Raw genomic sequence first — 26,135 nt, 5'->3', positions numbered from 1 at the left:
AACTATCACACAAAACTTGAAAGAATCCCTGATTATTGATCATTTTGATAATTATAAAAATGTGTTTTACTGGCAAACTTACTAAGTAATATTAATCATTCATAGATTTAAAGGCTAATCTTCCAACTTAGAACAGTTTTCTTTCTTTCTTTCTTATTGCATATAAATTGTCAATTCATTTATTTTTAACCTTATGACTGTTTCCCTACTCATATTGCAGCCTGGACAAGTTGAGTCATAAGAATATTGAAGTAGGCTAAATTTAACCAGATAATATCATTTTTATCATTTAATATAAAGACAGAATTCAGTCATTGCCTTCGTTTTATATTTAATACTTTCTCATGTTTTCTACCTGTACCATTGAGAAGCAAATTGTGGTTCATATAAAGTGGGTCCATCAGCAATGATTTTGCAACCAGATTATGAAAATTTACTCAGTCACTCTGAGTAGTTAACCGCTTTCAATGATCCTTCGTGAAACTGCCATTGTATTATAGGTTTTGAGGATTTTCCATCATGTAGGCAACGGCAGCAAAGATAGTTTAAGGTTTGAAATTAAGATTCTTTTGGCTGTAAATCTGCAATGCACTAATTGTAGACGTAAACATTATCGCAAGTTATCCCTGCTGACAAAAACACAGTAGAAACCATTAGAGAAATTCTAATGGATTAATGTTAGGTTTAACCGTAACCCATCAGCTAACCATTAAAACCATTACCATTATTGGCCCTTAATGGTATCCACTAGACATAACATGCTACCAACAGAAAGCAACAAATTACTAGTAGAGAACCCACAGGGACCAATAGTTTCCATTAAAACCAATAAAATTCCCATTATAAGCATTAAAAACATTACAAATTCTATGTGGGTTTCTATTGTTTTTTTGTAGTTGTTGTTTTTGTTTTTCAGCAGGGATACTTGATGATTTGTGAATTCAAATGCAGTGATGCAGTTCTCCGTCCGGCATCCGTAGCTGATCTGATATGATGCTGGTTTGAGACATTCGAAAGCCTGGATTATTCACGTGCAGATTATATGGTACATCAAATCCAAACCCTTCATTTCTTAACAATTTTTAACCGTTTTTTTAAGCAATTAGCCCTCACATGCAAGAAAAAACTCTATTTAGAAGTACATTTTTAAAGGTTTTTGTGATCTGGTCTCTGATGATCAAGCTAACACACCTGGCCCAGACACTGCATGAGGTAAACATAGACATAGCGTAATTAACCGCAGGACTGCTTTTCCGGGGAGAAACAAAGTGAAAGAGAACCACAAGGGACCTGATCAACGCCTAGGACTAGCATTAAATAAACAAATAACATTCGGATATTAAAGATATACTATATAATAATAGGCTATAAACTAATGAATTCAATTGACCAATTACCTTTAATCAAATTGAGTACATAATACCAATACTTAAATACTGTTATAGTACTGTACCTTGTATTTACAGTTCCCCTGTTCTTCTGATGATGACGTAGAAAAAAATAATATAATATTCGCAACTCCACGATTCAAGATCTTTATATTGCCATATGTACTTGGTACAATTAAATTCTTATTCTTACACTGATTCAATGTTCAAGCGATAACTCTAACAAGCTGCTTTCGTTTCTACAGCTTTCTCACACAGGGTGAGACCCACATGATTTCTTTCTAAGTAAATGAGGAAAAGTTCACGCCCACTTCTTGAAAGGGTCAAATGTCACACTTTCCCAAGCAGCTATAGGATGTTCAAGCTGCCAATCAAAATGGAGGCGGTGGGAGACAGCATGAGAAATATAGTTTTTCATTTCTAATTACCCGATGAAGCACAGTTAGTGATGGAAAGATCGGATCATACTGACTTTGAATCTCGTTCAGCAAAATGAACGAATCGTTCTTCAAGTCACTTCGTTCATTTGAGCAGAAATAAATTAAAATGATGTTCACATTAAAATGTTAGATTTTTTTTTCAGTTGCCAAATTCTCCAAACACGTCTACTTAGGCAAACTATGATCGTATTCCGAATAAGGAAAACAATGATGACGCAGCCAAGGAGAAATGATGAGAAACAGAAATGATGTGTTCAGGTCCGAGTCGTGCCTTTCGTGGTCACGTGACAGCCGCATACACTATGTTCAGGAAACAGGTGATTAGTCTACTGACACTAAAGAACAGAACCAACAAGAACAGCACGGAACTTTTTCGAATTTTTTTTTTTCCCCGAAAATGGTTATTGCACATGTATTTTGATAATTTTATCATACTCCCAAAGTAAACGCAACATTACATTAGTATTGTTGATTGCAAGATGCTGAGCCGAGTAGCGGTCACGTGACAAAAGAAAGCACGACTCTTTTCCTCTAGCCTACTTATGCGGTTTTAACGTTACTATTACTAACGCGCGAAAGGACGCAAAAATGAACGAATCGCACTCTAAGACAACTCGTTATTCTCGAGTCCTATAAAAGATTCGTTCAAAATGAACATGAGACGACCTATCATTATAGCTCAAGCTTTACATTCGAACATTATTTATAATAATGTGATAGAACATACTTTCGTCATACCGCAGTTAGTGGAACCAAACATTAGGTATAAAGGAAAACATCAAGAAAGTACACTCACTGAGAACTTTATTAGGAACACTATACTAATGCTGGGTAGGACCTCCCTTTGCTCGAAAAACAACCTCACTTCTTTGTGGCATGGATTCCACAAGATGTTGGAAATATCCCTTTGAGATTTTGGTTAATGTTGGCATGATTGCATCACGCAATTCCTGCAGATTTCTCAGGTGCACTTTCATGCTGTGAATCTTCTGTACCACATCCTAAAGGTGCTCCACAGGATTCAGATCCGGTGACTGGGAATGTCACTGAAGAACACTCAACTCGTTATCATGTTCATGAAACCAGTTTGCTGACTTTTGCTTTTTGACATGGTGCATTATCATGCTGGAAGTAGCCATCAGAAGATGGTAAATTGTGGCCGTGAAGGGATGCACATGGTCAGCAATAAGCGATGACTGACTGGCACAAAATGTGCCAAGAAAACATTCCCCATGCCGTTGCACCACCTCCATCAGCCTGGGCTGTTCACACAAGGCAGGTTGGGTCCATCAATTCATGCTGTTGGTGCCAAATTCTGACCTTACCATCTGAGTGCTTCAGCAGGAATTAAAATTCAACTTTTCCAGTCTTCACCCATCCAGTTTTGGTGAGCCTGTGCTCACTGCAACCTCAGCTTTCTGTTCTTGGCTGACAGAAGTCGAACCCAAAGTTGTCTTTTGCTGCTGTAGTCCATCCATTTCAAGGTTCAACATGTTGTGCATTCTGAGATGCTTTTCTGCTCACCACAATTGTACAGAGTGGTTATCTAAGTTACTATACCTTTCTGTCAGCTCGAACCAGTCTGGCCATTCTCCGTTGACCCTATCTCGTCAACAAGGTGTTTCCATCTGTAGAACTGCCACTGACTGAATGTTTTTTCCTTATTGCACCATTCTGAGTAAATACTTGAGACCGTTTTGTGTGAACATCCCTGGACATCAACAGTTATAGAAATACTGTGATACCATTTTTTAAAAAAAATTCAAATACATACTCCTGACACTTTTTTCCCTTAGATTTAAATACTTATATTAGTGAAAAGTGAGTTCATATTGTATTTTTAAAAATGACAAAAGTTACATTTGTTGCTGATAATGGATAACATAAATGTGAAATTGACTGTAGAAGATTATTCAGCTGGAGACATCCGTTGATCTTGGCTGACCTGGACTTAGAAATTTAGAAAAACTGCTGAAAGAGGAAGCTGTGTGGTTTTTTTTACTTAAGGCTGGTATTTCCAGTGAGGTAGACCAAGTGACCATGATTGCCATGGGTATGCCATTTGAACATAATTATTTTAGTTAATTATGCAGAATTTAACATATGGATTACAGGACCTTGATAGCATGCCATTACTGAGAGATGCACAAGCCCAAGCAGCTGCTTTTTGTGTCTTCAGAGAACAGTGTATGTGAATATAATTACAAATGGACAAGGTGATTTCACAACTAAAGGAGAAGTGTAATTTTCATAGTGTGGTGTGGGTCAGAATGTCATAGATTGGAAAATAAAAGAGGAAATATAAATTGTGGAAAGCCTGACAAAGGATTCTTCTTCCTGTAATCTTCTTCCTTACATGTAACATGTACAAGCTACTGAATATATAGTAGCACAGTCACATAGAAGGTAGATAGTCCAATCATGGTTCAATGCTGAGCTTGGATTGCTATATATGGTGTTTTGCTATTTCTGTGCATTTTGGGTGTGAAGTTAACTGCTACGCTAAGCTGAATGTTGGTAAAGAGAACTGTATAAAGAGTTTGGAAAAAGTGAACTCAGTACTGATAAATGTGTGTAACTAAATGTACAAAATTGTAATTAGTGTATTTGGGATTTGCTGGAATAATCTTAAGGTTTGAGTCAGATCCCAACTGTGATATCACTAATAAACCTCTATGGTTATATATGGTACTTCAGTGTCAGGCATGTTACAAAATATCACTGCATTGTATAGTGTACCAGGAAAAGTGGAAGGAGAATGAATGAATGTGTGAATGAATATTTGTAAGATAGGACTACATAGTTTCATGGAAAAATTCACATGGTCCAGGACAAAAGAAGAAAAAAGAATCTGTATGGGGATATTTTATACTTTTTGAAGGATTTTTTTTTTTTTTTTTTGCAGTGCCAACACCAGAAGAATAGAAAAAAAAATGAGAAAACAACTGCTAAGTAATACAAAATGCAAGACATTGCATTTTTATTGCTTCAATATTTTTGTGTTTTCAGGCATGTAGAATCGCTGAAGCAACAAAATGACCTTGATGGCACTGACATACCTATTGATCTCTTGTTACATTTAGATGACTTAGACCTCACAAACACAAACAAACTCACACATAACATCATTTGAAAGTGCAGCAGTATATTATTGGTAAATTATGTGAAAGTCACTGTATTATGAAGACATCTTTGAATGAATTTGTGATGGTGTAGCCACTGATATCACCCAGCAGTAATTCTCTCCATTAGGAAACCACAGTGCTGATGGCACCAATAAACTTGTGGTTCTTTTTCACAGCAACTGTAAAAAAATTGTATGAATGCCTGTATGCAGAAAAAAAAGCAATATTTGTACACAAACAACAGTATGATTTTTGACATAAGGTTTCTCTATGGTATTTGTGCAAAGTAAATGGAAACGTATCATTGTAATTAAAAAAGCCAAACAAGGCTAGTCAGCAGTAAGTATCAGACCCTTGTCTTTGTAGCAGAATAAAAAACATATTTGGTCTTAGAAAAAACCACAGTAATGATAGGAAAGTCCCAGTCTGGTCACCAGAGCACAGGGAACTCCAGTTTGCTGAAGCCAGGGTTTTCCCTCAAGTGCCAATAAGTGCCATTGCTGATCCATGAGTCATCTTCAGACCACCTAAAAAAAAAAATAAATAAAAATAAATAAAAGAGCGAGAGAAATGTATATGTTCTTTTGACACATACAGTCATGTGAAAAAATAAGTACACCTCATGGAAACTGTTGCTTTTTTTTGACATATCTGGACAAGTAAACATTTGATCATCTTTGAAGCAGTGCCTATTAATAAAGCTGATATACTTGCAATCGTGTCAACATGGACTAGAATATAAAAGGCATGTTTCCATCATCTTGTGGAATCCATGCCACAAAGTTTCGAGAGCAAAGTGAGGCCCTACCCAATATTAGTATACTGTTCCTAGTAAAGTGCTCAGTGAGTGTATATTCACCAGTGGTGTGCTCACATTGTAACATCTTTTTAAAAAAATAAATAAATAAAATAAAAATAAAAACACTTAATATAAAAACTGCATTGGTTACATACTTGAAAAATCGGGGTGAGTGAGTCGTGTTGTTCTCTTGCAGTAATCTCCTTCTCTCCCTCTGCAGTGACTCTATCCTTTCTTTCTGTTCTTCTGCTCCAGTAGCATCTCCTTCCTCCAGCAACCTGAAACGATGTCAGATGTGGTGTTTGTGCACTGGGCTAACACAGTAATTAATATTCAATTGAACCCTCCCTGTAGATCACAGGCTACAAAACTAGGGGTCTCTTCGTTTACAAATGGGGCCGTGAGAGAAACTCACCCTCCTTTGTTTTTCATTTATTTTACATATTAATATTAGAAATAACATTAATATTAGATTAAACTACAAAAATTAATTTTATATTTTGAAATGTCACTGTTAATCACATTCATCAAGCCTCATTTAAGTGGAGAAATGGACAAGTGTTCTTGTCCAACTACCTCTGCTAAACAAACTGCCATTTCAAAACACACTTTTTCGAAAGCTGTATCAAGGCATGTAAGTTTACCCTTCAAACTAGACTGGTAAGCCAATGCAAGCATATTTATTTGGTTTTTAAACACTCATGTTAATCATATGTTGTTGCCAAAACAAAATGTTCCAGGAGTTCTAAATTGTGTGCGTGTACCTCTGGTCTGGTCTGAAACGTGTATCTGTTGGAGGCAAGAATGGTCTTATGCTCTCATTCAACTCATTCAGTTCAATAGTAAATTGAGTGAACCCATAGTATTGCTCATAGTCCTCGGGCATGGGGTCTGTTCACATCCACACACACAAAAAAAACAACGTGTTAATGTTATTGTACTCAGAATTTCAATAAATAAACCATTCTCTCAAATGATACCAGTACACATTATTTTAAAACAGATTTATAATCAAACAACCCATTATTTACTTACTGGCTCTCCAGATGCAGATGGCTGAGGGTGGGTCCCCAAGGTACAAGGCCTCATTCCATTTACCAAAGAGTGAGTGAACCACATGCCCCTCTGCATCAGTAACCACCGCTTCTACATCATTAGTGTTTAAACTTCTAGACTTGGACTGGGAAACAACATACAAATAGATAACATCTAATAAATAAAATAAAAAGAGACTGTTGTGTGTGAAAAACAGGGAGATCAGCAGTTTCTGAAGAACTCAAACCAGCCCATCTGGCACCAAAAAGCATGCCATGGTTAAAGTCACAGAGATCAGCTAATGTTCACATCAGCATCAGAATGTGGAAAAAGTGTAAAGCTCTTCTTGACCTATATCTGCAGGATTTTCTGCACTGCTCTGCTGCCACATGATGGCAGATTAGAAAACTGCATGAATGTGAGGGTGTATGAATGTTCCTAATAAAGTGGATGGTGAGTGTATGTTTGACTACATATTACTACAGGTTCACTATATTTATTAAGGATGTCACCGATCAAAGTAACTCAAAAAGACTCCTTCAGTTTTCTGTTAATAGGGCAAAAACAAAGATTTGACCCAGAATGGTTCAATAATCAGACAACGAAGTGTCAAATCTAGCACTTTACAAATAACATTAATGGTGATGACAATTAGAAGGTGATTAAATACACTGTTTGGTTTTTTTGACTGGTGCTCTCCTGCTCAACACTGAGCCACATCTTTCATTTGGACTTATGTTTTGTTTGTTTTTGTTTTTTTTTTTACTGTTTACTGTGCATTAGCACATAATCATGTAAAAATCCACCATCCATCCGAATTTTCATGATTGCCACAGTTTCCAACTGCACAGCTGCTAATATTATTACACCTCCACTACAGTCTTTAAAGCTGAAATGATGGAAATGCTCATTTTCATGTCTTTTCTTAGGCTGTTCTGTATGATTAAATTGGAATATTTTGAAATGGAAAGTCATCATTGTTTGGGGGGGGGGGGGGGGGGGGGGGGGAATCAGTATCGCACAAGCCTAATGTATACAAAGATAAATATTTGTTTTAATGTGCTCCACCAGAAAGGGTTAGGGTGTTGCTTTGGGGTACTGATAATGCATTGTAGTAGTAATAATAATAATAATAATAATAATAATAATAATAGTAATAATAATAATAATAATAATAATAATAATAATAATAATACAATAATAATCCTTACATTTATATAGCACTTTTAGTGGAGAGGACAGAGTGATGTAGCCAATTTAGACATGGGGATTATTAGGGGGCCATGATAGAGAAGGGTCAATTTGGCCAGGGCTTATACCCCTACTCTTTTTTACGACGAGTGTCCTGGGATTTTTAACTACCACACAGAGTCAGGACCTCGGTTTAACGTCTCATCCAAAAGACAGTGCTGTTTTTAAAGCATAGTGTCCCGGTCACTATACTGGGGCATTAGGCCCCACTCAGTCCACAGGGTGAGTACCACATGCTGGCCTCACCAATACCACTTCCAGCAGCAACCTTAGCTTTCCCCCATCCAGGTACTGGGCAGGCTCAACCCTGCTAAGCTTCAGTGAGAAACTGCAGGGAGACATGGCTCTTGCATAGTAATAGTCAAATCATTTAAACCAGTGTATACCATATACCATACACATACCATTGCTTCACTTTCAATATTTTTTGTACTTATGTTGTTTCAAAGTAAATCCATTGTGGTGAAAGAACTTTAATTCATGAGTATTTCCACCCTATTGTACAAAATTTCTGGACACAAAATAATTTATAATAATAAATAATAATTTGTAGTACAGCACCCCTACACTTAAACCACCTAAAGTTCAACCAGACCTTCTGGAATGACTGAATTTCTATTTAAGCATAGTAGGTCATTGTTGAGTAACAGATAAGAAGTTCAGTTTTACCTTAAGGAAGGTAACTTTGCAGATGCTGCTGTCTTCTATAGTCGCTGTGTTTTTGATTGTCATCTCACCATAGTGTTCTATCCAGCGCTGACCACTTAAGAGGTTATGGATACAGGAAGTAACCCTATTCAGCTCGTAATGATCCCCAAAACTAAACAGAGGGAGACAGAGAAATATGAAAATGAGGAAAACCCACAACTGAAAGAGGACTGATTAATAAGTAGGGGGAAACAGACTGATTACCATGGCAACACTATATGGGTGGTTCCTACTGGGACAATCTCCATGGACTTGCCCCAAAATTTGTTCTTCCAACGGACATCTAAGAAAGACCAAGCTGTATTTTACATCTAAACATATTTTACCGTAACGTGTGTGTGTGTGTGTGTGTGTGTATAAATATATATATTTTTTAAGAATCACACACAACAATCTTTTGTCATTCATAAATGCACGTTTTTGTTCTTCAGTGGAAGAAACTGCTTATTTTACAAAAGGTATTCTAAAATGAGCTGGACAATATTATTGATACCCCTTAGAAGCTTTAAGAAATATGAGACATAATACTGTTCTAAAATATCAGTGTACAAAATACTGGTGAGACAGTATTTTAATAGTCCTTTGCGACTGTTGCTTGTCAGACTGTATGAACATGATCCCCGCTGTAATCCATGTCACACTGTAGGATCTCAGTTGTCATTAATGTCAGACTGTACGAAAGTCAAGATGTGAAAAACGGACACACACAAGAAGACTCGTATGGAGTAGGAGAAGCCACACTACAGGACTCAAATCTTCTGACACTGCCAGAATTTAAATCGGAGGAAAAAAGTGATCGCAACGGCCGTTAATCGGAGCATGTCAAACTAGTGATCAAAGACTACAGATTTTGGCCTAGGATTATAGGAATCTTTTAGGATTCTCTAAATTTGTCTCAGACGACCAAATCATGGCCAAAATCGTACAGTGTGAACTCTTCTTACACACTACCTCACAGCACCAGAGATAGTAGCATACAGAGCACAAAGTCTGCGAGTGGGAACCTAACTGCCTCCAAGTATGCTTACATAACAGTCCACATTTAAGCTAATCAGAAGGAAGCAAAATCTGGAAAAAATAATAACGAAATGGCCCACAGCACACAACTGCTCAACTGCACACTCCCATCTAAAAACAATTCAGAAGCACACGGTGTGTTGTGCTGGTAGTGGTGTAACCAGAAACTAATTTCTGAGGGATGAGGAAATATACAGAAAAACCTACCATGATTGTTTTTCCTCATTTGTACAATTAAATTGGTAAGTGTGATGTGCTTGTGCACTTCAGGTGGATGACAGACAGAAGGAGCAGGGATGACACTAATTTGTTATTTGAAGCCCAATCTATTGTCAATCATTCCATATTAAGTCCTGATGTACTTTGTCTTACGAAACAGTGTATTCATATTGCATTGGTTTGATTTGTTCTAATTACAAAATTTTTTTTTTGTCTATATTATCTCGTGTCAATATCCTCTCATCCCAAGACCATCTTGTGAAGCCTGTATTGGGATAGGTCTCTTATCGTGGCTCTGGTGTATCGTCCCATGCCTAATAATGATATTTTAGTGAAACTTCAAGCATATACAGGTGTCTTCACTCTTATAAGTCAACCAATCAGCCAGTTTGAATCTACTGTAGAGAAGTACTCTTGCTGCTGCTTTGTGTCACTCTGTGCATCACATTAAACACAGAAAAGAGAAAGAAAAGCAGAGAGTTGTCATAGGTGGTTAGAAATAAGATAATAGCCAAGCATGGTCATCATAAAGACAAGACAATCTCCAAAGAGACTGATATTCCTGTGACTGCCCCACCTCTTTAGAGAAACTGGATTTTACCAAACTGCATACTGCAAAGACAGTCTTTTTGGTTAATCACACCAACCATAGGTTTACAGAATGAAATATGACAACACTTTCAAAGAACACTATCCCCAGTGGGTACACTGAATCTGTGGAAGGCATGATAGAGTCAGAAGACTATCAAAAAGCTGTCTCTTAGTCTCAAATCATGGGTCCTTCAGCAGGATAATGATCCAAAGCGTACCTCAAAAAGCACCCAAGAACTGATCATAAGAAAACGATGGACTATTCTGAAGTGGCATTCAGGAGTCCTAATCTCAGTCCCATGTGCTGAAACTCTCAGCTGGGAGAAGTAACCCTGCGAAGCCTGAGAGAACTGGAGCAGTTTGCTCAAGGAGAGTAGGTCAAATAACCACTTGAGAAGTAGAGAAATCTTATTCAGATACAGAAAGTGCTTGACTGCAAATTTTGTTTCCAAAGGTTATACTACAAAGTATAAGGTTAAAAAGGTCCCAATATTTTACACCCACACCCGTTTTATTATTTGTAGTAATGTCTTCACTCATACAACAAAAGCAATGTGAAATATGATATTTTTTTTGGAAGGGTATCAATAATTTTGCCCACGTATATGTGTATGTGTGTATGTGTATGTGTATATGTGTGTGTGTGTGTGTGTGTGTGTGTGTGTGTGTTTTTTCTTCTCACCCTGCCAAAGTGTGAAGCTTTTGGATTCGCAGTGGCATGCAGACACAGGAGGGTGGTGGCTTACCTGAGGAATGGGAAAACATGTATGAGCAAGTACTTGTGACCTAGTAAATACTTGTAAGAAAAAAAAAAAAAAAAACAACATATGTGGGCAGGTTTGTGAGTGTTGTACCTGCTCGGAGATGAAGCGGAAGCCCTTTTCTGGACGCTCACACTCATATGTCTCTCCCAGTACAGGGTTGAAGGGTTTTTTCCCCGCTCTGGTAAAAGTACATGCATACGCAGACACTGCAAATGCTGCCACGTACACCTGCACACACACACACACACACACACACACAGACTTAAACACAATGTAATTTTTTTATCTGTAATAACAGAGGTTAGAAATCAGTGTGTAATAGTCGACTCTGATCTCAGCTTTGTTTCGCACATCAATACCATTTTATCATATTTGAGGAACATTGCATTCCGAGATGCTTTTCTGCTCACTGTTGTTATAAAGATTGCTTATTTGAATTACTATAGACTCCCTGTCAACTTAGATCAGTCTGGTCATTCTCCTCTGATCTCTCTCATCAACAAGGTGTTTCATCCAGAATTGTCTTGGCTGTATTCTTCAGGTCGTTGGCATGCTGAAAGGTTAATTTTGCCCCAGTCTAAGGTGGTGTACACTCTGGAGCAGGTTTTTGTCAAGGCCCTCTTTGTATCTGGCTGCATTCATCCATCCTTCAATTCTGGCTAGTCTCCCTGTCTCTACCGCTAAGAAGCACCCCCACAGACACCTGATTAGTGGCTTATAATTAGCCTAATTAAATATATAATACAATAAAGTGTGAAAAGTGTACGGGCCTGAATACTTTCCAAAAACACTGTATATGAATGGTAAATTTTTTCCTGCCCATGCCCCTCGGAATGGGCACATATCTCACTGGCCACTGCTCATTCAAACAGAAAATCATGTTGCAGCAGTGCAATATATAAAATTATCCAGGCACAGCTCAAGAGCAGATCAAGATCAGTTTATGCACACATCAAACAGGGGGAATGGAGAAAAACATTATCTCAGTGACTTCAACTGTGGTGCCAGTTTGAAACTGCTTGAATTTTCATTCAATTTTTAATTTTCCTGGAATTTTCATTTACAACAATCTGCAGACTTTACATAAAACGGTGCAAAAAAATAAATAAATAAATAAAAATTAAATCCAGTGAGCGGCAGTTCTGCAGGGAAAAAGCTGTGTTGATGAGAAGAACGGACAAACTGGTGCGAGTTGACCAGAAAGTAACTCAAATAACTCTGTAAAATTGTGGTGAGCAGAAAACAACTCTGAATGCACAACACCTGAAAGCTTGAGGCAGATGGACCCTAGACTGTATTAGTATGGTGTTCCTAAGAAAGTGACCAGTGAGTGAATCTCTCAGTTTTGTTCTCACCATCCGCATATGTGGGTCCTGCGTGTGTGCAGCTGTGTCCAGAAGGTGACAGTACTCCATCTCCTCACAGAGTCTCTGCAGTGTGTTGACTGGCTCGTTGAGCTGCACTGGCATGGCCACCTTGGAGAGGTCCTTCCCAATGTTGGCTGAGAGAATGCTCCACACATTCACACCCCCACTGACACATGCACTTGGTAGCCTTATGCGCCGTTGTACCATGCTTCTGTCTGGACACACACACAAATAAATTAACAACATATATAGATCATAGAGAGATATTGATAACACATGTATGTATGTGTGTGTGTATGGTTGATTTACCTGTGTTGTCCTTCTCAATCCCTCCCTCGCTACTGCAGAGCTCCACTGAAATATTATCACTCACATCACTTAAGCAGGAGTCATTGTCCGAGACCTAATTGTGCACACGAAGACACAGCAAGCAACATATTTTAATCTGCCCTCTTATTGCATATTTATTAATGCAGATCCAACACCCTCTGACCTCATTCTCAGAGGAGCTGGAAGAAAGCAGGTACTCTTTCGCATCAAAAAACTCTGACAGCGACTCAGGGATTGAGCCTCGCATTTCATTTGACACCTGTTGCAGGAGGTGCTGGGGCGGCCCATCAGTCATGTCCTGGAGGATCATATGAAACATGAAGGCAGGAAAAAAATCTGATTCAATACTCGACCCAGAAACTCATGTGTCACAAATCACTACCCACATTACACAATAGTTCTTTTATTACATTTACGGCATTTGGCAGATGCCCTTAACAGGAGCGACTTACATTTATCTCATTTACACAACTGAGCAATTGAGGGTTAAGGGCCTTGCCTAAGGGCCCGTCGGTGGTAGCTTATTCAACTCCTGACCTTCTGATAAGAAACCAGAGCCTTTAACCACTGAGCCACCACTGCAAATGGTGGCCCGTTTATACTGTGTTATTTAAATTTTGCTCATGGCTTATTTCAGTAAATGACCAGTGGTGGTATTCTGCAGGTTTCTGTTATACCTCACAGTGTGTGAAAGCAAAGCTTTATAATATACATTTCATTATTATTGTCATACCAAAACACATACATCAGTCACGTACCTTATCAGGAATGCTCTTTAATTCCAGAGTGCATCTAACTCTGTCTCTCTCTGTACATAGAGAAGTGTATGCAGATTTCAAGGTGGCACACACTAAAGGGAGAGACAAAGAATGTGGCAGAGGAAGAGATTGAGAGTGGAGTGAGAGAAATGAAACATATACTTAACACCTCTAGCTGAATGCTAGTTTGATTAAATAGCCGGGGGGGATCTGTAAAATGTTCTTGTGTTCTTGTTGCTGTTTTGTTCTTCACAGTAAAAAAACAAAACTAGGACTCACTAGTACTGGCCATCCTACAGAAGTCCTCCTGTAACTGCGAGGCATCAATGGGTGAATCTGGCGTGTCTAGATGTGACTCTGGACAACAAGGCTCAGAATATGTCAGGTTTGGGTTTGAAACATGCAGATGAGCAGATGAAGGTGAGCCAGGAACCTGAGTTGATGAGACAGCTTGGTCAGATTATTGTTGGATTCACAATTATGAATAAAAACCATGTCACATCCCTCTTCATTTCCCTCCACTGGCTTGCTGTAGCTGCCCGTATCAAATTCAAGAACTTGATATGCTCTCGTACAAGACCTCGTCCGGAACAGCACCCCTCTACCTCAACACTCTCCTTGAGGTTTACGTTCCCTCATACAATCTGCGATCGATTAACGACTGACGCTTAGTAGTGCCTACTCAGCGTGGCTTAAGGTCCCTTTCCAGAACCTTCAAACTAGCTGTTCCTCAGTGGTGGAATGAACATCCAAACCTCAATCCGGACCACAGAATCGGTCACTTTTTTAAAAAACAACTAAAGACCCACCTCTTCCATGAGCATTTAACTAACCCCTAACCCGACAACTCCAACATTATTTAAAAAAAAGGAAAAAAAAACAAAAAACAAAACAAACAAACAAAAAATACACTGGCTCTTACACCTCTACTCTGAGCACTTTGCTTCTCTAGAACTTAATAAAAAATCTTGCATGGTAGCACTACTTGTACCGTTCTCCGCTTGATATTTTGCTTTGTTTGTATTTCCTCATTTGTAAGTCACTTTGGAAAAAAGCGTCTGATAAATGAATAAATGTAAATGTAAGAACCCATCACACTGCTGCATCAGCTAATATAACTGTCTAGTTTACCTGTATGATGTTTTTGCTATTTTTTCTGTAATGTTTGGACCTCCATCTCCTTGTTCTTTTCTTTTCTTTCTTGGGACCTTCAGTCTGTCAGGGCAAAAGCACAGTGAGAATTAGACTGTATGCTAGACAGCATGCAAGCTGAAGGAAACACCTATGAACAGATGTGAGGGAAGTAGGTATGCATACACAACCTGCAATGTGTTTATAGCAGGGGCAGAGAAAGTGCGATGCAATACTTCCATATTCTTCAACAGCAGATTTAGTTCTAGCAGAGATGATTCACACTCTGACAGATCTATGAAAGGAAATCGGAAAAGGTTTAAGGTATAGCAACACAAGAAAGGCTAATGAAAAGATGAAAAAGGTGCAGTGAGGTACATGTTGCTTTGTGTTGCTCATACCTCTACAGCATTTCTTCATGTCTTCTGAGCTCTGTAGCCAACTGTTCTTTGATAGGACAGATGGTTGTTTAGAAAGAACAGCTCGCTGTGTAGAGAGAGAGAGAGAGAGAGAGAGAGAGAGAGAGAGAGAGAGAGAGAGAGAGAGAGAGAGAGAGAGAGAGAATGGTAGAGAAAAGTGAGGTGACTAAAGCTGTGATTTTAATGTCTTTTAAATTATTATTGCACACTGTACGAGATAATCTACTCTATGACAGACTGCCAGTTCTCCATGTCAGATTATATGAAAAAGATCCTCTAACTATAGCCCTGCGATTAAAGAAATTAGGTCACAAACAGAAACAAGCCCTCAGTATAACAGCAATGTTGTGCCTAGAGGAAATGCATTTTCTTCAAATCCATTCAAACGGGGTTTGTTACCTTTAATCATTTTTTACTAATGTGAATCTACCACATTATTATCATTTATACCACAGCACTGTTGAGTTCTCTAATCTAATTATTCAAAAAAACAGCACAGCACTGACAGTAAAGCACTTGCTCTAATACATTACTGTTTTATGGTAACAGCTAAGTTATAGAGGACACTCGCATATTCTAAACTTAGTAATAAATGGATTTAAAAACATGTTAATTAATAAAATAAAAAAAGGTGTAATCATTGATATGGTGAAGCTTTCTGTAGAAATTAGATATCTAGAAGTTCACTAGGTGTAGTTCAACTACATTTATTAATTTTAATTTTTAATAAATTCAGCTTGCCCCCCATTCCTGCCCATGTACACAAAGCTCTGCCCCTGTACCTATGGTGGCTCGTAGTGTTTAACTAGAGTTAGCATCCTAACTAAGGTTGGGTTTAGCAAGGATTTTCATGACATTCATTTCTAGTGCACTTGACCATTCACATGCTTGAAAGCCAAGTTATAACACTATACAAATGAAAAATTTGGCTCATACTGATTGTTGAGAATGGTCAAGAGTACAGTTGCTTTCTTGTTTTTCTTTGTAATTAGCTCTCATGGGCATGTAAGCTTCAGTGTTAGTACCATTATCTGCACAGGAGTTAGCTTGCATTACATACATTTTTATGAAGGTTGTTCATCCAAAGCATTGCCTCATCTGGCTCTCTGAGTGATGAAAACACACCTACTTATTTATTATGTGAACCTGAACATTCAAACATTAAATATTTACAAAGATTGCATACACACAGTGCCCTCCACTAATATTGGCACCCTTGGTATATATACCAAGCAAAGAACGATGTGAAAAATTGTCTTTATTGTTTAACGTTTTGATCCTTTGTTCACAAAAATACTCTACTCTCATGGATAAACAATTGCAAAACACAGGTTTATCCAATTTTTAAAAAAAAAAAATATATATATATATATATATATATATATATATATATATATTAAATATAGATGTGCCACAATTGTCATCCCTATGAATTCATATGAGAAAAATATATTTGAAGTATATTATCATTGATATTTAAAAAGGGAATAAATGTGAGGTAACAGGCCAAATTCCCTTAATCATTCCTAACAATGGGTAAGACCAAAGAATATAGTTGTGATGTGGGCAAAAAGGTTGTTGAGCTTCACAAATTGTGAAGTGGCTATAAGAATCAAGCAAAAGAATTGAAAATGTCAATTTCCACCATCAGGGCAATAATTAAGAAGTTCCAGTCAACTGGAAATGTTATGAATCAACCTGGAATTGGACGTGTGTCTATATTGTCTCAATACACTGTGAAGAGGATGGTTCGAGTGGCAAAAACATCTCCAAGGATCACAGCTGGAGAATTGTAGAAGTTAGTTGGGTCTTGGGGTCAGAAAGTCTCCAAAGTTACAATCTGAATTCACCTACATCACCACAAGGATTCCAAGAAAAAAGCCTCTACTCACATCCAAAAACAAACTCCAGCGTCTTCAGTATGCCAGACACTACTGGAACTTCAAATGGGATCGGGTTCTACAGTCAGATGAAACCAAAATAAAGCTTTTTGGCAATAAACACCAGAGATGGTTTTGTTGCACACAGCGAGGTAGCCATATGGAAAAGTATCTCTTGCCCATGATTAAATATGGTGGTGGCTCTTTAATGTTTTGGAGCTGTTTTTCTGCCAGAGGACCTGGACATTGTGTTAGGATACATGGTATCATGGACTCTATCAAATATCAACAGATATCAAAAGAACACCTGACAGCCTCTGCCAGAAAGCTTAAAATGGGCCATGGTTGGATCTTCCAGCAGGACAATGATCCAAAACATACATCAAAATCAACACAAAAATGGTTTATTGACCACAAAATCAAGGTCCTGCCATGACCATCCCAGTCCCCTGACTTGAAACCAATAGAAAACCTGTGGGGTGAACTGAAGAGGAGAGTCCACCACAGTGGACCTTGAAATTTGAAGGATCTGGAGAGATTCTGTATGGAGGAATGGTCTCAGATCCCTTGCCATGTATTCTACAACCTCATCAGGCATTATAGGAGAAGACTAAGAGCTGTTATCTTGGCAAAGGGAGGTAGCACAAAGTACTGACTAAAAGGGTTCCAATAATCGTTGCACACCTATATTGAGCAAAGATAATTTTTATAAACCTGTGTTTTGTTTGCAGTTGTTTGATATCCATGAAAGCAGAGTATTTTTGTAAAAAGATGTAACAAAAGATCAAAAGGTTAAACAATAAGGACAATTTTTCACAGCCTTCTTTGCTCATATTATCAAGGGTGCCAATATTAGTGGAGGGCACTGGGCCTACATACATACATATCCAGGAGCAACACCACTAATTAATGTAAACACAAACTAGCACTATGGCCCGCAACACTATTTCCCAAACGAGTTTAATCAGCCACATGGCCTTGTGCTGAGCTCATGGAGTAACATCTAGTTGTATCATGTTCTACATATTTTTCAGGACATTTGTACACGTAAGAAGAAAAATTGTGCCGTTAAGTTTTCCACTCCAGGAAAATCTGTGTACAGAGGACTTCGTGCTTTTAAAAAAAGCTTTAAAAAGTATGACAGTTTGTTCTTCAAAACTAAAACAGTGTAATCCTGTAACACTGTAAACAGCATGAACCATCATGTTCTATTCCTTACATATCAGTTATTTTGTTTATATATGGTAAACTAGTCCTAAGGCAGGCAATGACTGAACAGAGAGGACAAACAGCGGTACTATGAGGAAGTAATTACCCTTCTGAGTGAGGCAGAGTCTGAGTGTAGATGGTGCTCTTGAGGATCCATTACTATCTCATTCTGACGGAATATGCGGTGATTTCGTAGCTGTGACACCCATTCATCAAAATGATCCCGTGACTTTACCTACCAAAACAATATTAAAGAAGAGGATAAAAGTCACTTTGTGTGTGCGCCATAAATATGGTGTTAGTAACAGTGTGTACGTGTGTGTAGCTACCTTTAGATGGTAAATGCTGTCCTCTGTGTCCAGATCAATACACATGGTCTTTTTCTTGATGGACATGACAGAGAGACCAACGTCAATGCGGCCGCGGAGTTTCCCCTTCTTCAGCTTAACAAACAACAGACAGAAAAGTGTTCAAAGTCTTAGAAATGTTTATTTAATCGATCCCTGGCTCCCCAGAACATTCTTTTTTGTACCCACTTCTAAAATGCTTGCATTAATACAGTAAAAATGTTGGCAACGTGCATGTTTGACACAGGCAGGTAAATCCATCATCAGTCAGTAAAACACTGTATAGTTATGGTTAGATTGTAATGTATTGGTACTATTACACACTTTGACAGTTGGTTAATATAAAGACTTAAAAACAGTGACAGAGGGAATAGTTTCATTTTCAATTTAAATGTAAGCTACATTACAAAAGTTTGGTTTTGTATTTGAATGCATACAGAGAGCCAGTTGAAATCAGCAAGACAGAAGAAAATCAGTAAGGCAAATGTTTTCAAGACTCGTGTTCTACCTTCATCATATGAGCAAAATTTTCCTAAAGAGCTCCACACTTTCTTTCAATAACCTGCGTTATATCCGGAACAAACCGACACCGAACAGAAACAGGATGTGGAACACGACACGTTTCTGCACCTTAACAGCAGATCTACACCTTAGTAGAACCTTGAAAGTGAATAAATATAAATATATATACACACCAAACATAAATGTAATGGAAATTTATGTATTATTTTATGTATTATTTTGAATAGCAAGTAAACCGGACAGGTCTTCTACACTGATGGTGATTCCTTGGTCATTTTGTTTGGCTTATCCGATTATCTTTAAGCTTTTATTATAAAGTTTATAAAAATGTATGTAAATTCAGAATGCCAACAATCACCATTACAATCACAAAAATGAAGTACGTATGATTCCGTTTTTAATCAGTCATAAGCCCAAGATTGATTAACTCGAAAACTACAGCAGACAGTGAGACTCAGTCCAAAACCTATATACCTACAGTACATTTAGTACTGTTTATGTACTGTACGTGTCTGTGCGTGTGAGATACTCACATCAGCTAATGTTTTGCCGTACATTAGGATCCCCCCTTCCAAAATAAAATATCTCTGTCAGAAAATAAATACAGAGCAAGTGTGATTAACAAAACAGTCTCTCAATCTAAACTTCTAAACACATTTCTGCGATCAACGCTTGTAGCAGGAAGAGTTTCAGAATGTAAAATAGTATCATCATACAACCAACATAAATGAATAACCATGAAAAATGGCAGTGGTGGTAGTGGTGAAAAGCTTTTTTTTTTTTTTTTTAATTCTCTCATTATGACGAATAGATTAATGATTAATAATTTCTGCTCTTCTCATCTGGGAGGAAAAGGCCATAAATCATAGATTTAACACTCAGGCTAATGAGTGGTGCAGCTATCTAAGGTTTTGCTCTATTGTTAAGAAATCCTAAGTTCAAATCATGATAGTGCCACATGCAGCTTTGTCTTAACGGAACTATTACACTGCAAGAGACCCTCCTTGGCTCTTAGCTGTTGTGACATTGACACTTATACACCTTGTGAGTGATAAAGGGCTATGTATAATTGAAAGAAAATTAAATAAACCTTGTGCCAGCCTTTCATCGGCCACTTTCTCTTCTTCAGCAGGAAGCCTTCTTGCTTGTTTGGTTTCTGCACATTGCCCTTTGGCTCTTGTAGGCTTTCCATTATCTCCCAGCCACCTTTCTGAGAGAGACACAGCAAAAGACATGTTTAAATTTATGTCACTGGCACTACCAAAGACTCCCCAGGTTAAACTACTGAGGATTGAGGATAACATTGTCAGTCAGTCAGTTCAAGGCTGGGGTGGGAAAGATTTTTTCTTGGAAACTGTTAATATGTAGTTTGTCAATGTGTCATATTTAGAACTATAAACCAAAACTCCGACACACTGAACTGTAGTTTCAGCTATATAAATACTATAGCCATCGAGTGCCAAATTCAGTAAAGAAGGAGAGACTTCCACCTTACCTGTTCAGCATCTTGACTATTTTCATCTGATGTCACACTTGGTGATGTAGGCATGGGAGAAAGTTTAAGCGATGTCGTGTCTGTTGCTGATGGCACGTTTTGCTCCTCCAAGTCCATATTTGTACAGTAGAAAAGTCTCTAAACAGCCATTATCATAGCAAATGGTAGAAAGAGAAACAGAGAAGGACAGTAATCAGATGCCATGCCAGCAGGCAAATATGGTTCAAAGATGGTTCCTGCAAGTGTGTGTTTGTGTGTGTGTGTGTGTGTGTGTTTCCCGAACTCCCAGTACAACATTTTTCCTGTGCTCTACAGCTTTGCTTTCTACATCTAAAAATCACACGCATATCTAACTGGCTATTTTAAACCCTACTTTAAATTAGCACTGATAATAAGCTGTAAACGTTTATCTCTGCTTCTGAAGTCATCTGTATGTTCAGTGTTGCAATGTCTGTACTGATAGAGGGGACAGTCAGACAATTCCTCCACACTACTCAGAGTCATATTCAGGATGTGAATCATCAAACCAAAATACATGTGTGCTGTAAACTGTCACTCACACATACACACACAAAAGCATGTGCAAGATCCCCACAAGTATAAGAATCCGTTAACGCTGGTATAAACATGATCATGCTTAAGCCTTTCAGAAATCCAAACACGGTAATGCTTAAACCGAACACAAATCAAATGTTCCCACTGCTATACAAAAAAATGTGTGTGTTGGCATGTGTAAGTGACTGTTTAACACAAAGTGAGAAAGTAAAGAAAAAAAATATAGGACATTGAGCTATGTTGGTCAAAGTCCCTCACAAATTTCCTGCAACAAATAATGTGTTGGACAAGTTGGACAAATGGCACGTGCTTTTACTGCAACACATCTTCTTTTGGCAGATCATTAGAAAAAACAAAAACATTGTAAGGTTCTCTCATAAATGGAACTTGTCTACAGCTATACAAGATAAATGATCTGTAGGGAAAAAAACAACAACAAAAATCAAGAAAATCAACCTTAAGTTGACACACACACACACACATGCCCAAATCTGAACCATGAGAGGTAATAGGTATATGATTTCATTATTTTACTGTGCGCTACTGACTTGAAATATAACATAATGGTTGCTGAAGGACTTGCTAACAGCATGAGGTATGACAAATTGAAAAAAAAATGTTAGACAGAGCATGTCTGATCTTAAATTACAGCACTCATTTATGGAAGTGTTGTTATCATGTAACTAAGCACTCCTTAATGAGATTCACTTTACTACAGTGCATGGGTGAGTGTGAGTTCAAGAAACTAGATCATGTAAACACAAAACAGTTTTGTATACAAGGATTTCTTAGAAACCAATTTCTGAAATGTGTATAAGAAGCGAGTGCGCAGGGCATAAGCCAAGAGTGCACTCCTGCTTGGAGTTCTCACTGATATCCTATCCACTAAACAAACATGTGGGAAAGTGAATTCAGGTATGACCTGAACTTATTACATAACACTTCCCATGTGAAAACACATATTCAATGTCCAGCTTATATAACTGCTGTCAATCATTAATAAAAGTTTAAAGGAAGTTCCCTTGTGAACAAGACTTGTGTTCATTTGTAATTTGGTTTTATCTATACTAACTTACAAATGAGGCAGAATTACAATACAAACCCAAATCTCATCAGGTATGAGTTATGATACTACTCATTGCCCCAACAGTGGCTCGTGGCCATTCCTAATAAAATTCACAACCTTCCAGTCGCTGGAAAAGAACTTTAACCACTCAGCTAGGCCTGTCACGATAACTACTTTTGTTGGACAATATATTGTCCCTGAAATAATTGAGATAAACGATTATTTTCATTTTAAGACCATTTTATGCCAATTATTATAATTGTCATTTATTTCCAAAATTCTAATTAAATTTGAATTCTAAAGACATTATTTCAGTTACAGGAAAATACTAGTGAACAACAGATTATTTATTTATTCATTTATTTATATTTAAATCAACAGTCCACAAGAGGGCAAAACAAATAAATACAAACCAAAGAGCACCGTGTTATATTGTTTATTGCAAAGAATAAACCTGGCTGTTAAAGTGCATTTATTTTTAAACTAAAGTGCATAAAATTATATAATCTAAAGATTTAACCTAGGCTCTCGGGCCACATGCAGTGTTTCGCATTGTCTTTTAATCATAAAAAACAATATTAGTCAACAGGACATCATGTGTGATGTCAATAGTACAAACCAGTGTTTTTAATTTGTAAAATAAATGAACGAAAATAAATGAATGAAACAAAGGAGAAGATTATGACTTTTGGGGTCACGATTCCTAGTTTGGGAACCCCTGGGGTAGAAATTCCAGCTACTGCTTTTCTACCCATACAACATGGATTGATGAGGACTCAGCAGGCTAAACTGCATGATCCGGGATCATGGGAGCCAACCATGCCTCAGGTTCATGTTTAAAACACTTAAGTTAGCTTGCTATCCTGTGAAGGTAAGCACAAGTATTATGGTGTGAGATATCAGGGGGGAAAAAAGAAAAAAAAAAAAAACCCCATACCTTAAACATCAAGATGCCAGCTCAGGAAGACAAGGCTGCCTGGAGGGGTTTATCCCCCCCCACCCTTCCTCGTTCAGGCACTAAGGGACAGGTGAACAAACGAGCTCCATTGATTGGCCAAAAGTTCTCTGATCTCTGAACAGTGCCCGCCCACGGCTCTACAAATGCACAAATCACTTTTGCTCCATATTTCATAGAGATATGTGGTGTAAAAATTAGAGCTTGCGGAACTTGTCATTTGTGAGTGAAGAAAACAGTATCTGAGACTCATAGCAGCCAATTCAAGCAGTTGTAGTTACTGACTTGTGTTTGTGGTAGAAAAATATCCAGGAGAAGAAAAAAAAAAGTGTATTTGTGAGAAAAGATTCCACAAGTGTGCAACTGTCATTGCATGAATTCACATATTGATCTGTGGATGTGCAAAATTTGTCCATGACTTTTTTTGATGCACATGGGAATGTTTTACAACATATTCACTGCAGCAAAAATGTGAGTTTACGAGTTTCTTAATCTGTGATTCACAGAATAGTAATTGTGCATCTGCAACGAAGTATCTGAGAAGGTGTAACTGTTGTGATGCGTTTGTAGGAGACAGAGAGAGAAAAAAATCTACAAGTACAAATACCAGTCACAGGTGCTCGTTTGTTTTGCTCCAATAATACCTTCATAAAAACTTTTTTTACAGAGCTGCACACTTCTTTTCAGTAACCTGCATTACATCCAGCCATAAACCAGAGACCAAGCACCTCAAAAACTAAAAAGTAAATAGCTACCTGTTCTCCTACTGCATTAAACCTCTCTCTCTGAGCTCTGTAAAGATTTTAAATATTTGCCCAAAGTGACATGGCTGACAGATGTGATGGATGTTTCTACGACTGACCTCAGGCACATGTCTGTCTATGTTTCCTTAGAGGCATGCGGGAAAATGAGCAGAAGTTAGTAGCACCTGAAACTCACTGGTCCTGGACTGACCTGTGTGCGTCTCTCTATCCAGCTCTTCTGGAACAACCGAGAGAAAAACAAACACACCTCGACACAAATAACAGAGGCGTTTACAAGATTCCTTTGAACTACTCAAAGTAATTTTACAGGTAGTTTCGGTCAGCCTACGTGGCGCAGCCTACACCTTTAACACAGGCCACTACAACGACATCATCATCCAATTTTACACTAGTTTTTATTTATTTATTTTTATTTATTTAAGCAAAGTAGCCTACATGGCGTAACAACAGGGAATTTACCCACATTTAAGTTCATTTTATTAACTCAATGTGTGAAAAGGATTACTCTAATTTCTTTGAAGAAGAACTGAAAGTTTCCCTGGGACTAGGTAAAGCTACATAAACATACCTGAAGCGCTTTTGTGTTAAAGTCTTCTTGTCATTTTTATCATCATCATCATCATCATCATCATCATCAACTCCTCCAAAGATATTCCATCTAGGATAGGTTTCACACTTCTACCTTGCCTTCAAATCATTGTCGCCAGTGTCCTTGGCTACTTCCTAGTACTGACAAGTTTTTAAAATGGAATCTCTGCAGAACACCGTGGGCGGGGACAGGACCGAGTCGAATACCTAGCGACCAATAATACGCAAGCAAAGCCCGGTATGCCCAATCAGAAGCCAAGAATGGACGCATAGTCGGTATAACAGATAGGAGTGATGACAATTCCGAGTCTTTTTAGTGAGTCAGATCATTTGGTTCAGCTCACCAATAAGAGCCGAGTCTTTCGGCTCCCAAACGGTTTACTGCCATTCTTTCTAAATCTACGTTCGCAAACATACACACACAACGATTTTTATCGCTGCAAGTCTCTCGTCGCTGTATTATGAAGTGCCTGTATATGTTCCTACTACTGGTTGCCATAGTAACCTTTATCGGTGGGTGGCGCAAGTAGAATTCCACCTTTTGACAACAAACCGGTTTTCCTGCCGCTAAAATTAAACATTCAGGAAAGAGAGCGTCTGTATATAAAATTCACCTGGGTATATACGCATCATATCCTACGAGATGAAGGAGCAGCAGTTTGTGCTCATAGCCTCTGCGGTGAGAACACAAGCGCTGGACTGTGCGGGTCCACAGAACAGCTCGGACCCGCAGGCAGCATGGCGGATCACGGATCACGTGCACTCCACTGTCTTCACTCCCATTGGTAGTTCGCTTAACCAAGTCGCTCCAATTTGCACAAAGTTCAACTTTCTCAACTTTGTCCAACATCTAGTCGCCCACGATCGCTCATGTCGTTCCGGAAGTCTCCAGCTCTCATTGAAAATGAATGATCTCCAATCGCGTCTGAAAAGCGATTAATTGCAGTTATCCAATCAGCCAATCATGTGGCAGGAGCACAATGCATAAACCCATACAGACACCTGTCAAGAGCTAGCTTCAGTTAATGTTCACATCAAACATAAGAATAAGGAAAATTATGATCTCAGTTACTTTAACTGTGGCATCGTTGTTGGTGCCACATGGGCTGGTTTAAGTATTTCAGAAGCTGCTGATCTCCTGGGAATTTCACATACAACCATCTCTAGAATTTACACAGAATGGTGTGGAAAAACAAACAAACAAACAAACAAAAAACATGTGAGGAGGGTCTGTACTTTAGAGTCAGTGCCTTTTTGCTCTTGATACAAACCAACTCAGCCAAGTCCTAAGGAAATAAATGTGGACCTCTTCAAGTTCCATTCCTCTTTAGGAGTAATGTAGGTACCATGAACACCTTTACAAACAAGTAACAGGTATATACAAATTTTAAAAGGTTTTGTAAGACTATGTA

At 38.1% G+C, this 26,135-nt stretch overlaps 2 protein-coding genes across 12 annotated transcripts in view; both read right to left on the bottom strand.

Moving 5' to 3' along the window:
- gsdmea (gasdermin Ea) overlaps nucleotides 1-1,680 on the bottom strand; it is a 10,300-nt gene extending 8,620 nt beyond the window's left edge. For all 6 annotated transcript variants that reach the window (XM_053684302.1, XM_053684301.1, XM_053684303.1 and 3 more), the window contains exon 1: nucleotides 1,454-1,680. The gene's annotated coding sequence lies outside the window, so the exon portion shown is untranslated. The remainder of the gene's footprint in view (nucleotides 1-1,453) is intronic.
- A 3,101-nt stretch (nucleotides 1,681-4,781) lies between these two features.
- On the bottom strand, nucleotides 4,782-25,491 carry osbpl3a (oxysterol binding protein-like 3a). 6 transcript variants are annotated; one of them, XM_053684183.1, is made up of 23 exons: nucleotides 24,704-24,878; nucleotides 23,354-23,511; nucleotides 20,796-20,933; nucleotides 20,391-20,510; nucleotides 19,834-19,887; nucleotides 18,761-18,874; nucleotides 18,538-18,666; nucleotides 15,325-15,409; nucleotides 15,115-15,218; nucleotides 14,924-15,007; nucleotides 14,072-14,225; nucleotides 13,793-13,884; nucleotides 13,198-13,332; nucleotides 13,014-13,107; nucleotides 12,693-12,919; nucleotides 11,428-11,565; nucleotides 11,256-11,319; nucleotides 8,951-9,029; nucleotides 8,708-8,858; nucleotides 6,788-6,932; nucleotides 6,517-6,643; nucleotides 5,908-6,030; nucleotides 4,782-5,480 (listed from the first exon to the last, which is right to left on the bottom strand). In XM_053684183.1, the coding sequence occupies exons 2-23, from the start codon at nucleotides 23,360-23,362 to the stop codon at nucleotides 5,384-5,386; spliced, it is 2,463 nt and encodes an 820-aa protein (XP_053540158.1). In that variant the 5' UTR covers nucleotides 23,363-23,511; nucleotides 24,704-24,878; the 3' UTR covers nucleotides 4,782-5,383. The 6 variants fall into 6 exon arrangements, with proteins under 6 accessions (XP_053540158.1, XP_017337517.1, XP_017337516.1 ...); XM_017482028.3 differs by lacking the exon at nucleotides 23,354-23,511 and adding an exon at nucleotides 24,234-24,352 and having other exon boundaries at nucleotides 24,704-24,877; XM_017482027.2 differs by lacking the exons at nucleotides 23,354-23,511; nucleotides 24,704-24,878 and adding an exon at nucleotides 25,338-25,491.
- Nucleotides 25,492-26,135: the final 644 nt, after the last annotated feature.

Source organism: Ictalurus punctatus, chromosome 12 (assembly GCF_001660625.3).
Source record: "Ictalurus punctatus breed USDA103 chromosome 12, Coco_2.0, whole genome shotgun sequence".
Classification (NCBI taxonomy): domain Eukaryota; kingdom Metazoa; phylum Chordata; class Actinopteri; order Siluriformes; family Ictaluridae; genus Ictalurus; species Ictalurus punctatus.
This window is presented reverse-complemented; position numbering and strand designations above follow the sequence as displayed.